Below are 13,681 nucleotides of genomic sequence, written 5' to 3' on the forward strand. Positions count from 1 at the left end.
CAACTGCCGCAACAGAAGGGCTATGCCTCCTTGGCGCATTTACTCGATCCTCATTTTAATCGCCCCTTGCATTATGCTTAATCAACCATTGACCTCAGGGTCTTTTTGAGGGCCCGTTCGGTTTTTCAAATCCTCCACTAGTGCCGTCCAAGCTCTTACCGCCTCCAGTGAAACCCTCCCACGCTTGGCATTCCTAGTCCTGACCGCTCCTTCATAGTCCGACAAGCGTAGCACCTCCGTTTTCCAGCTTTCCAGACTAGGCCCTCTCTGTCCCTTCCAATTCCAAGCTATTTCTCCCTTGGCCAGGAGAAGTGGCAAGTTCTGGAAACCACTAGTGACTTGTTTTGGGGGTATGCGGGAACCAGTAGAGGAGACAGTGTTGTGGTGTATAATGAACCTCTCTATCTAACACCTCAGTCAGCGTAAGGACCTTGTAATCAAGGTTGAGCATAGACAGTGGCCTATAATCTGTTTTATCCACGGGGGAATTGCCTGGCTTCAGAAGCGGTACCACTAAGGACTCTGGCATTGTTGAGCAGAGGCTGCCCACGTCTCGTGCTTCTTTGTAGAGACTCACCAATTTAGAGCCCAATTCTTCCATGCATGTCGAATAAAACTCTACCGGCAAGCTATCTGTGCCAGGGGTCTTATTTTTGGCTATTGCCTTCACTGCTGCCCTGACCTCTGCAAGCTCAATGTCCCCTCCTAGCGTTACTGCCTCTTCCGCCTGAACAGTCGGGCGCTCTAATGGGTTTCAAAATTTGTCAATGTCGAACCCCTGTGCAGGCTGTCTTACTCTGATACAAGTTTGTACAGCAAACTTGGAACACGCTGTTTATGCCAAGTTGAGTGCAAATAGGGGGTGCTTCTTCTTCTCTTAGTTCATGAATTGTTGAGCCTGATTTGCTGGGTTAGCTAGCCACGCTAGGAGGGTCCCAGAGCGATACCTTTCTTCATGTGCTCTTAGCATATAGTTTCTATAGTCAAAGCACCTCAATCTTTCAACATGCTCCACAACCCTCTCCTTGGCTTCAAGCAGATGAGCATGGACCTCTCTGCACTCAGGCCTTAGTTGTTCCATCCCCCTTAGTCGATGATCCGCAGCCAGTGTCTCCCATAAAAGGGTTCCCCTGCTCCCCACCATTTCAGATATACATCTACCACGGATAACTGCCTTAAAGGCGTCCCACACTATTAGGGGGCTCGTACCCCTTCCATCGTTCTCCTCAAAATATTGGGTAATGGTGTTTTTAATCGTTGCCTGGAAGACCGGGTCTTCAAGGGACTCCGGTTTTAGCCACCACTTTGGGATACTTGCTCGAGGTCTACCCAGTTTCATTCCCAGTAGCAAAGGGTTATGATCAGAGTTTGTCTTCGCAAGGAATTCACTGGTAGTATTACCAGATCCTGCACGTCTGGCGTGCATAGTATCATGTCCAGACGTACATATAAGTCATGTAGGTGGGAAAAAAGGAATAATCCTTCTCCCATGGGAGATGTACCCTCCAGGAGTCCACCATTTCCCACTGGGATTGCCATTCTTTCAGTGCTTTCGACGATGGAACTATTGGGGCGCCCCATAGCGGCGGATGGGAGCAGTCAAGTTCCACGTCCGCTATGTAATTATAATTTTCCCCCATTATTCCTGGGCTTATTATGTATGGGGCTAATGTTCTGGAGAGATCGGACAAAAATGAGTCATGGTCAGTATTAGGGCCATATATACTCCCTATAGGGATATCTAGTTTGTCTAACTTTCCATGTACCACCACATATCTCCCCTCAGAGTCTATAAGTTGACTTAAACACTTAAATGGTACCCCTGGCTAAATCCAAACTAATACTCATCTAGGAAATCACAGGTAATCTGTGTAATAGGCCTGCCCCGCCATCGACAATGAAGAGCTGCTCATTCCTTTGCTTTGATGTGTGTGTCCTGTATATTGTGTGTGTCCTGTAGTAGGACAATCTGCACTCCCCTCCTGGACCAGTAGGCATACACCTTGTGACGTTTGACCATGGAATGCATCCCTCTCACGTTCCAGGTAAGTATTTTACATTCTACTAGGGGTCGTCATCTTTTTCTTCGAAGAAGTCTCCTCTTCACACTAAGGGTTGTAATTATCCTATCTGTAAGTTTCCTCTCAGTTAGTGACGCATCCCATTTGACCCACCATGCACGCCTCCCCACCGAAGTGAACCCTAAACTCCAACAGAAAAATAAACTCCCATAGCCCAGGACAGGAATAAGGACACACTCCATCCAAACTAGACACCAATGGGTGTCCGAACGCAGGTGCACTCGCGTATCACAAGATATGGTGGGCTGGTATCACAGTTTCGGAGCAGATCCCCAACCCTGCATCCCCCCAACACAAAGATTACAAGCCTGGGGTGACAGTCCCCATGAAATGCAAAGCAGCTACAGCCTTTATAGATATTAGGTACTTGCTACTGGCAGATGCGCTCCCTCGGCCAGGTACCATAAACGGTAAATTATCCTGTTTGCCATGCTCTGTGTAATCTTTGGCAGTTCTACATCTGTGTCTTCGATAGAGCTAGCACCCCTGGATGCCTCAGAATTCTGGTCCCCATAATCACTGGCCTATGATCGCGGGCTCTTGTCTGTATTGCTGAGTTCAGCGAGCGCCCTAAACACTGGCCCTCATTCACATTGGGATTCCGCTAACATGGGATTTTTTTCTCTTTGTAGGCCTCTGTCTCCTGCGGCTAGAATCAGGGTGCTGGGGGCCGCCCTTCGGACCAGCATCTGGTCTTTTCCAGGTTATTTTTATTTTATTTTACTTCTTTTTCTCTTATCTGGCTAAATTGACAAGTGACAAAGAACTGTTGGTTTGTGATAATAGGGAACAATATCAGCTATTTACGCTCCATGAAAAGCTCCATCAATCTACCTTCTAGCCTGAGATCGACTGTTGATGAATCAATGCTAAACTCTCATCTTGACTATGCAAAGTCTTGGTGTGGGGATAACTAGGAAGATGATGGATAGGTTATAGGCGTTTCAAAACTATGGTGTAAGACTCTTTAAAAAGTTAGGACTATGAGATCATGGCACTACTTGGACAAAACATCACTGTTATAAGTGAAGTGCAAGTTCAATTTAAAATGACTTGTGCCTAGAGCATTTACCCAGTCAGCAACTGCACCAGAATATATACATAGGAAACTCTCCAATACTCCAAAAACCTGTCAGTTTCAGGCCTTTATATGCCTTTATATACAGAACAGGAAAGTAGGCAATCCAAGGTGGAGTGTTGAATACAAAATATATTATTAATACATTCTTTTAAAAAAAAAACTTTGTTGCATGACCCTGTGGACAGAGGTGCATCTTGATGTTATGGAAACCAGACTCAGGCACTATACAAAGGGACTCAGATTAACTCCCCTTACCTCTCCCCCTACCCCAAAGGTTCACATATTTACCAAAGATTATGTTAATCATGGTACCAGGGGGTTGGCGATCGGAGCCCAAACAGACGTAAACGCCACGAAGGTAGAAACTGGCCTTGCATTTAGTTTTGGACATTTAACAGTGAAGGCTGAGTGGAGCTACAATGACTAGCTCATGCTGGGTCTTATTTATCTGAGAGAAAAGCGATGCCAATCTAATGGGTGGAATGCTTACGTTAATCTTAGCCACAGTAATTAGTCTGGGCTATTTTCCAGTACGTTCATTTTGCTTCCCATGCCACTAGAAAGACCAACCATATTGATGGCAGCCCTGGTCCTGCACCAGCAGGAGCAGCCTACTGCTAGGTACGTCTCCTGTGAACTGGATCACAAGCAACCCCAGACTAGTTTTTGGCTTTGCTGGGGTATTATTTATCAGCCACTGTGTCAGTTTAACATAAGATTTTCCAAAGTATTTGCAAACATTACAGGAACCCTTCAACATAGACTTAGTGAAAGGCACGTTAAATTTCTCGGTAGATAATCTAGATCTATCACTCAGTGGAAAACCCCACACCTCTGGACGATCTTGATTTCCAACCGCATATATCCAAAGCTACTAAGAAAGGTGGGTACCAAATAGTTGGGCCAGATGAAGTCTGGTTCTGGCCACTATTCACTGAAGGACAATCTATTGTTATGACCAGAAGATGCTGTTCTTTTTTTATAAGATATTTGACACCAGCCACAGAGCTGAGCAGGAAATCATTGAACGAAGATAGTGAGCTAACATGACTGGTGCAACGTTTTCATCCACATAGGCAGACCGAGGAGATGCACAGATAATGAAAAGTTCTGGTGTCGGAACTACTGCTGCTAGTAATTGAGACAGCGAATCCACGGGTCAAGCAAAAGCTCACAACTGAGATTACCCAGGTATATGGGTGTATGAGAAGGCTGAATGAAAGGGTATGATGGTGGGAAATCTGGACTTTTGATGAAGAAACAAATGCACTGTTAGACACAACTTCAACTCGAGAAAGAAATCAAGAAAGCAAACAAGGACTTTATATCGGCAAAACAGCACAGGCTGGGAAGAGCTCATCTTCAGATGTTTACAAAACTCATTCAACCCTACTGCCTGTCACTCCAAAGGTGTGCCCTACAAATAATCGCTGGTAGAAAGCTAGATCTACTAACTACTTATTAGATTTTGAAGATTGAACACTTTACCAAGATTAGCTAATGTAGTTCTGACACCACTAGAACATTAAACTTAGAAATTCAAATGGATTTCTTAAGATGGCTTCCACCATAGCATCATTAAAAATAAAGATGCCAAGGCAACCCTGACCAGATAAGACGGGGTCTAACAAAGAAGACCTTTATTTTATAAATCCTATTGCAAGCTGTGCTAGGTCCATTTATTTAGATGGGCATCTCACTTCCAAATAACATATTTAAGATGCAACTGATGCAGTATATTTAGAAACAAAGAGACAGAAAGTGAATGAAGCAGACTTCTGCAGATGGGAACAGTCAAAGTCTAGTACTCTTACACTAGATGCAGAGGCTAGTGTATTGGGCATATATTTTAGATAAAACAGAAGACCTGCTTCAGGCAATACAATCATACATGGATACAGTAAGAGGCAAGTAATTTGTGATCTATTCAAGCTTCTTACCAAAGAACAAGGTTATGCACTGGCCGTGATGGCAATGATAGGACAGTCCTAGGGCAGAGGCTTTTTTTTTTTACCTGTCCCCCTATGAGAGTCGACCATCCTCAGGGAAAATTCTATCCAACACTCGTAACAGGGGTCCCTTGCGGTCAGCATGTGCCAGACATTTACCTAGGCTGTATGCAGGTGATTCATAGATGCATGCTCAGGTGATAGGTGGGATCCATTTCGAAGAAGTGTGCACCATGCACTAGATTATGGTTTCCTTTGGATTTTGGACATGCAAGCCTAAGCATACTCTTTCCCAGGCCATCACCCTGAAATCTTGTAAATACATTCTTGCAAGCCCTTTCCTTTGTCCACAGCATATTTCTCCTGCATACTGCAAAACCACCCACCCCATTTTCTGGTGGTGACACCATACCCAGGGCATTGGGAACAACTTGTGCCCAATCCAAAAAACAACTGAAAGCCAATTTGTATATTTCTTGTGTCTCTCTTTGGGCATGCTTGAGTGACAACGAAAGGGTAGATCTGTTTCCCCAAATTCCTTGGGGTAATTAGAGTGGTCATTTTCAGAGGTTGCAGATACCATCCGGTACCCTGTAATGGCGCACTTGGAGCTAACCAGGAATTGGACCAACATACCCAGATGATATGAGTGGACGCAGTCCCCATATTCTGACGTTTATGTAGTCTGGCTACACAGTCCTGATTGATTTGTTGGAAACATACGGCATTGCGCCACCGACGTTCTAGGTCAAGCACTTATTTAATGGGTCTTCTAAGTAGTTCTTAGGTGTGCCCAAAGCCTCTAGTCACCTTACATGGAAACATCCGTGGTGTTCGGGATTAATCCTCCGAAGCTAAATAGGGAACCCTTATGTTTGTCTGTAGGCTGTCCAAGCTTGAACTTTTAAAAGGTTCATATTCCTTCTTTGAATTCCATTAATTAAATATGGAGCAATCATCAGTGGTTATTCCACTTAATTGCAGACATGCAGTAATACAGATGTTACAACACCAAGGGCTTCCCCTTCTTGGGGGGGGGGGGAATGTTACGTTTGTGGTAGAGGCCCACAAAGTGTACAAAATGGAGGAATTCTATTCAGGAGTCACTTTTCCTGAAGCAGATGTCAACACACAATATTTTCATACATACACAACAGCAAATATACCAGGCCAATACATAGCCTATAAAGATTTAGAAATACCATTAACATTTCACATGCATATAAATGTAATCCATGGCATCCTACCACATCCATTAAACAAGGTAAGTCTGGGTTCTCTTCAGCAATGGGGGAGCAACATGGCTAGTCCTAGCCAGCTAAACAGAATATCAAACATGACCCCACTCATTTTTGTAGAGCTCTGTGCTCTTTTCACAGGTCTGGTTAGACTGTACAGATGTTTAACACAGTTGTTATGCACACAATAACAGCAACACCAGTGAGGACTGTTCAACTTGGGCAGCCACATTTATCAGTGCTTGCAATAAGTTCAGTTACACTTATCTATCAAATTCCCATGATATGGGAGGAGACTGCGTTCTGGATTGCACAAAAAACAAACCAGCTTGAAGCAGTATTTCCCTATATGAGACCCCAAGATAAATATAGAATTCCCACAATGTGCCTACCACTAGGGGGGCTTCCTTCAGTAGATGAATGTGCCACTTGGGTCACAGTTTTTGGTGCAGTATAAACTTTAACGCATGGTACACCCTCCATAGCTGTTTTGCCTGAAGTGCTAAAGCAGATTCAACATTAATACAGAGCTGCCCCTTCACTGAATTTAGGGATGAAAATAATTAGCAATTATGCCACAGTGGCCTAAATTATTTTAAGTAACCTAAAATGGCAAGCAGCAGCTTTGGTAGTATGCCAACGTCAATCCTTTGATTCCAGTAGCGAAACCAGATCACTCATACCACCTAGTGTTAGACTATAGACATTTAAACAGTCCTACATGCACATTTGCAGCACAACAGTCTTAAATGGCATTTTCTAAAAAAAAAAAAAAAAAAGCCTGAAAGCAGGGATTTAACCGCATTAGGGTCTCAAAAACGATAGACTCCATAAGGGGAGTAAGAATAGCCCTAGTTAGTTCTCTGCCCGGGAAATTTCAATTTGACACAAAATAGACTCAGAAGCATTGTCCTATGTCGATGACATATATACCTTATAAATGCTGACTTTAACACACATCTAGCCAGAGTACATTGCATTGTTGTGGGCTACAAACTGATTTGGCCTGACCTGCTTTAAAAGCCAGAGACATCTGTACAGCAACAGGAAGATGTATTTTAAGTGAAAACATTACTTGGCTCTGGCATTTTACCTAAACCACGAAAAGGGGATACAAGTACTGGCCCTCCTAACTGGTACAGGGTCATCGTCCTTTATCTCGACAGTTAGGAGCCCTGCACACCAGCATAGGAAGAACACATCAAAAAAGGAGTAGAACCTCATATTTAATGATACTCTCCATCCAGGCTGAACCTAAGTTTATGCCTGCCTGAAGCTTTGCTGTGTGACCTGATGAGGAAAGCAGAACTTACCTGTACAATGAGCTGTACTGCAAGTCAGGGAAGCTAACTTGATTATAGAAAGGCAAAACACAAAGTAAAGTCGACTGAACAATCTGTGTAGAGAATGGAGATTGCTAAAAGCTACAAGATCCATACAGTACAGTTTGTCAGGTAAAGGAATGTGTGGTGGTGAGGCTTCACTGCCGTCCTCACAAGAGCTGGTGAGCATACACCAAACCAACCCATTATGTGGCTGTAGTCCCCCTCCCCTTCCCAGTCCTTAAACCTAGTAGGAATTTTAGACCGTTGGCCTCAATCCCACCACAATAGGGAATGGCTGCTGCGTTGACACTGATCATGTCCAGCGTAGGTGTATAAAACATTGAAAACCTGTGGTCATTGCATGAGGATAACAGCTGATATATGGCAACCCATTGAGTACAGTTTTGTTGTGGGACTTCCAGTCAACAAGATGGAAACCCCTCACCTACCTAGAATGCTAGATGCTTTATCATTGGGCACCTTCTGGCACCGGTCTACTAGATCCAGGTACGAGCTGCAACCTAGAAGAACTGAACGGGTATTCTTTTGTAAACCTGGATAATCAACAATGGCCTCTGAGTAGATAGGAGGCAGGGGTGGGTGTGGACCAGGCATGTGACATTGATGGTCTGGGATATCACGCGCGTTTGATCTCTTCAAATGAATACAGCTAGGAGAGACTATTTCCCAACACCTTTACACAGGGAAATAGCACTGAACAGACACTCATTTGACACGGACATGTCATTTACTTTCCACCTGGTAAACACAGGTATTAAGTGGATCCTTAGTGGAGGTATTCGACCCTGTGTGTTTCCATCAATAACAAAACCATAACTAAAGGGGGAAGCAGAGAATTGTTTTGCTCATCTTAGTAAAATGTTTGACTGAACCCGTGTCCTGCAATATAGCTTACAGGTTCGGTACCGTGAATGGAGCCCTACACTTAAGCCTCTCGAGTCAAAATTGTTGTTTCTTATCACTGTACACAGCCTCTGTCTCCAGTCACTTTTTATTCCTAACGTCATTTCAATAGTAATGTTTTAGTGTTTCAGCTTCGCCATTATACAATAAATATACAATAAATATAGAACTGTTAAAATACTTCAATATTTGCCATAACCAGTGACAATGATAAAATGTCCTTTCACTTTCCCATGCCAGCCAGATCCCTTATCTGTTTTTTCCCCTAGAGGACATGCAATTGAAGGAGAGTTATACTCTATACATTGCATTGATAAAGTTTTCCAATGCCTTTCCTAAGCAACTTACAGGAAACATCCATGTCAGAAAGCCATCGTAGATCTCGATCTAAAACCTGATAATATCCTATCCTAACACTTTACAGCAACAATATGCAAGAAAGGCCTACAGTGATTTTTGTGCATGAGTTACCTGAAAAAAAGGGAAGTTCAGCAACTTTCTAGAAAGAGACCTTTCTTTGATGCGCATGTACTCTGTACTTCTGTAAACACTGAAACCCCAACACCAGACTCTAAGGTAAGCCTCCTGGCAGCAGCATCTCTTTAGTAATCTGATAGGAATAGTTCGGCTGAGTAATGAACTGCAGCCAACAGTATTTCTTCCAGATTGCTTTTCACATTTGGCACAGAAAGACGTGGTCTGTAAGAGACCTCCAGAGGGGGACACTTTCTTTTCACCAAAGGGTCTCTCGAAATTCTAGAACCATTTCAAATCCTGCCACAACAATGTGGCAGAATACCTCCAACTCTTGGCAGCACAATCTACAGAACCGAGTTATGCAGAGGTCTAGCTTCTGTTTTTTTTATTCTGGCTCATAACAGGCAAACCTCTGCAGAGGTGTTGCACAACGGCAGAACTATTAGTTCTTATGCATAATGATTAAATAAGTATATGTGCAAAATAAATTGTCTGAAAAGCCACAATTTTTGAATGAATGTGGAACAGCTAAAAACCTTGCCACATCCCTCCCCTTGGTATAACGAGTCTTTCAAAGTCAAATTGTTTATCAACAATTTAAATGTTTTCTATTTGCTCACGGTACTTGCCTTCATAACAATCCAGGCGGCATGGGGCGAGGCGTATTGCTTCACGGAAGTGGATTATTGCCTCTTGAACCCTGCCCATATTCCTCAATGCAGCCCCTTTTAGTAATAATGCTTGGACACTGTTGCTGTTTAACTGAATAGCCTTCGCTCCCAGGTACAAGGCGCGGGAATATCTTTTGCTGTAGAAACTGTGACACCTGTTGAGCACAAACAGAACACAACGAGGGAAAGAATTAGTACCAGCTTTTCAAGTGTTGTGCCTCCACTGATAAGGCCCATTTATATGCAAAACTGTGAACACCAGTATCATTGGGAATGCAGGACTACATGTAAAGATGACAGAGAAAATGCAGTAAAATAATTCAAATTAATTTCCCCCAAAAAACCATCCAGCATATGAACGTAACTTAGGAACAGCATTTACTAATAGTGAGGCTTGACAAACCTGTCACACAGCCAACTATTATAGTCTTTTAGTAACAGATGTAATTTATAACACAATTTTGACAACCTCTTGCAGCTTCAACGAAATCAACAAGTATGCTATATTTCAGACAGGAGCTACTTCTTCAGCAAAGGTCACATTAAACAGTAAAGATGTTTCAAGAACTCTAAAAAAAAGTCTGGCCTACACAACAGATGATAAAATAATATTAGCAGAAGAGAGGCTGTGGAACGTACCCCGACACCACCCAAGGTTCTGCATGCTGATCCGAGATATTGAACAAACGACAACCCAGGCTTTCCACATCCTCAAGTCGACCTTCACGAGCCAGTAGATATCCGTAAACATCCATTCCTACGCAGAATAATCACATAATTATCGTGCGTGCAAAACATAAGGTCATTTTTTTACCAAATGAATAATAAAAAATGGCAGCCTGTAAGAGAGCGCTTTATACAGCACACAATCATTTATTTGCAGCTTTTGTGCAGTATTGACAAGCACAGGTATATTTAACACACAAATATCTGACAGACCAGAATCTATGTTGAAGGAAGAAACAGAAACATGACCACGATAAGCTTTACTTTTCTTTTATTGTAAATATGAAGCAAACTTTAAACCTGGTTTTGTAAATAAGGACTAATGCCTCATTATATTATGAAATCAATGACATGCTAAAACAAATTCATAGCAATATCTCTTCGAATATCGAAGATGCATCAGATTGTTAGAAGATAAAAAAATGGGGTTCACGCGGTGTACGCAGACTAGGGGCCAGTTGTAGAGTTCAGGGATTATATATTAAAAAAAAGAAAAGAAAATGGCAAATCTAGAGAATTCACTAAGGGCATTTCCTCCACCAAATTCCAGGTCTATTCTCTTCCAGTTTTAGGTTTTACTCCAGAAAGCAGGGTTTTAGATTACCACCAGACTCTAAATCAAACTCTCCAGATGAATGTAAAAATGAAAAAACTGAATTCCTCAGTGACTCAAGAAGGGCAGTGGATCAGAACAATTTGGGATTTTAGTAACATTCACTCTAAATTAGAAACGGAAGTGAACACCCAAAGAGGAAGAAGCAAGCAAACTCATGCAAAGTAACAAGAAGACCATTGATAACATAGACAGCTCCTTCTTTAATTTTTGAAGTAGGCCTACAAATCCCTTGCCTCAGACCCGTCTACCAACGTAACACAAAGTACCTTATCATGGGAAGAAACATATGATGCACAATCAAACAGAAGCAGAAAGTTATTCACAGACCACCACTGAAAATAAGTTGAAGGTCAGACGTGATTCAATAGGTGTTGGGAGAGATTGCTGTGTTACGTGCCCTAAAGGCTGAAACGACTTCACTTCCAATGAGACATGAAGACTGCTCTTCGAGAATGTATGATGGACTTAGTTGACATACTGCCTTGAAAGTTTATGCACTGCCTGCACAGTAGATTCATAAGGTAACACCCACAGTCCTACACACGCGGACACTCCCATCCCCCTCACTCGAGGTCCATTAGAAAGAAACAGATTGGGCGCCCACATACTGACTTGGTAAACTCAAACTGAGATCAGGACACTAATACCTTTAGATTGAAGGTTCAGAACACTGTTCACCCTCTGTCTGTAAGGAGACAACTGAAGTCTCTTTCTGTACTGGCTGACGTCATAACTACAGCTAATATAACTAATACAGAAAATGCTCTTTTTTCATTTTAATTTTTTTGGCAGCCTATGTTCTATACAGTGTTATGAAATTTGTAGATTCCAACTTTATATACAAACAATAAAGAGCATAAAATAAACAGCAAGAAAGTTGAACTACCTACCTTTAATGAGATAAGGATCCAACATTTGGGCCTGTTCAAATTTTAGAATTGAATTTTTACTGTCACCAGCTCTGAAGTGCAAGTCTGCTAAACTCCCTAGAAGGTCCACGTTGTCCCTCAATAGTGATTTCTTCTCTAAAGAACTGTAAGGAAAAGAAAAAGTGAACGTATTTCAGTCATCATGTTCTAGATTACTTAATAATTTAACCGACGCAGACACTAACTAAATACTCGCACTTTTGAAACAAGATTTAAATGCCAATTATTATTTTACCCAACACTAATAAGCACGGTTTCTTCTAAATTTCATCCCCATATCCTGTATGTGTCTAATCATGCCCCTTTCGGGATTCCAACCCCTAGTATCACTTTAGGTCTGCTTTGCTCCAGCTTCTAATTGAAAGCATCAAACACTGTTTTAGTTCTCAAACCAATTAAACCGGTCACCTCCCTTTTGGACGGGGTACAAGGGGGCAACTTGCCCAGTCTGTTTCAACTGCACTGGGGGAATGCTAAGGATTGGTTGCATGATGGGATTTCCTCAAGCATTGCAAAGGCTTCAAACGATACCATAAAACTGGAGAAGAGTGGGTGTGTTCAGGGTACACACTTCAAACTGCGTTCGTAACTAGGACGTGTTTTTTCTGCAAAAATAGCGCAAGACTTCATTTTTACAAATTGACTGGGGTAGTCCCACTTACATAAATTCAATAATTAATGTAAAGCATTATATGTCTTGAAACTAGAGTTGAAGCCAATTTATATTTGGAGTATCAGCAAACATGTACAAAGACGATTTGATTAAAATTAAAAACAAAACAATCCCATGGATGGCTCCCAAATGCAGTGTGCAGTTCCCGTTTAACTGTAGGATCATATCTGGGTATTCTTTTCACATCTTAAGTTGACTCACAAGCACTTCAGCAAAGTCAATGTATAGTTACAGACTAGCATAACAGTGAAGTAAAGGCAGATTTGCAAATCATATATAGAGCCCTGTAGGTCATGTGCGATTAGGGTCTATGTCTCATTCGCCCACCATTTTATTTACTCATTCATTCGGCTTTCTACACAAACTAGGGCACTGTGCACTCCGCATCAGGCATTATTCACGAACATTTTAACATTGCTCCTTTAAGAGGAGCCCACTGTCCTAGAGGCAAGGGAAGCTGTTCATTTGGACGGTAAGATGAGAATGAAGAGCTAGATAACTAATATATAGATTTAGTGTGAGTAAGATGTACATTTGATGAATTTAAAGAAGGAGATCCCATGATGTAGAAGTAGGATTACAAGAAGGTGTCTTTTGCTTCTAAACAAGACACTACCATAACAGATAATCCATCAACCCCAGCTACTGGAAAACAAGAATAAGGACAAATTAGTAAGGATCCAATCATGCAAGCACTAAAGTATCGGTTTTAGAATCCAAGTGATTAATACGCAAATATCAGTGCTTGGAACTACACGAGAGCCGCAGAGGCTACTTTGTCTTTTGTGGACTGGTCCCTAGGTTCTACCAGAAGAGGTCTATTAGTCTTCCAATAATCTGTGATGCAGGAACACTAAACAAGATGCTTCAGAAATATTGCTTACATTCCACTTGGATCTTTAATTTTACCCTGGGGCTCTTTTTAGAACAATTGGCAGAAGCGATCTCTGTAATGGGAAATAAGTTTCCATAGAAAGTGGAAAAAAATGTG

General features: G+C 42.1%; 1 protein-coding gene across 1 annotated transcript in view; it reads right to left on the bottom strand.

Moving 5' to 3' along the window:
• The window catches only part of ANAPC7 (anaphase promoting complex subunit 7), a 154,864-nt gene that overhangs the window by 27,951 nt on the left and 113,232 nt on the right, over nt 1–13,681 (bottom strand). Inside the window, exons 6-8 of the mRNA XM_086943014.1 lie at nt 11,979–12,121; nt 10,386–10,503; nt 9,705–9,901 (exon numbers count right to left, since the gene is read on the bottom strand). Of these exons, the coding sequence (XP_086799140.1) occupies nt 9,705–9,901; nt 10,386–10,503; nt 11,979–12,121 (458 nt within the window). The remainder of the gene's footprint in view (nt 1–9,704; nt 9,902–10,385; nt 10,504–11,978; nt 12,122–13,681) is intronic.

This window comes from Lissotriton vulgaris, chromosome 11, assembly GCF_964263255.1.
Source record: "Lissotriton vulgaris chromosome 11, aLisVul1.2, whole genome shotgun sequence".
In the NCBI taxonomy this organism is placed as follows: Eukaryota; Metazoa; Chordata; class Amphibia; order Caudata; family Salamandridae; genus Lissotriton; species Lissotriton vulgaris.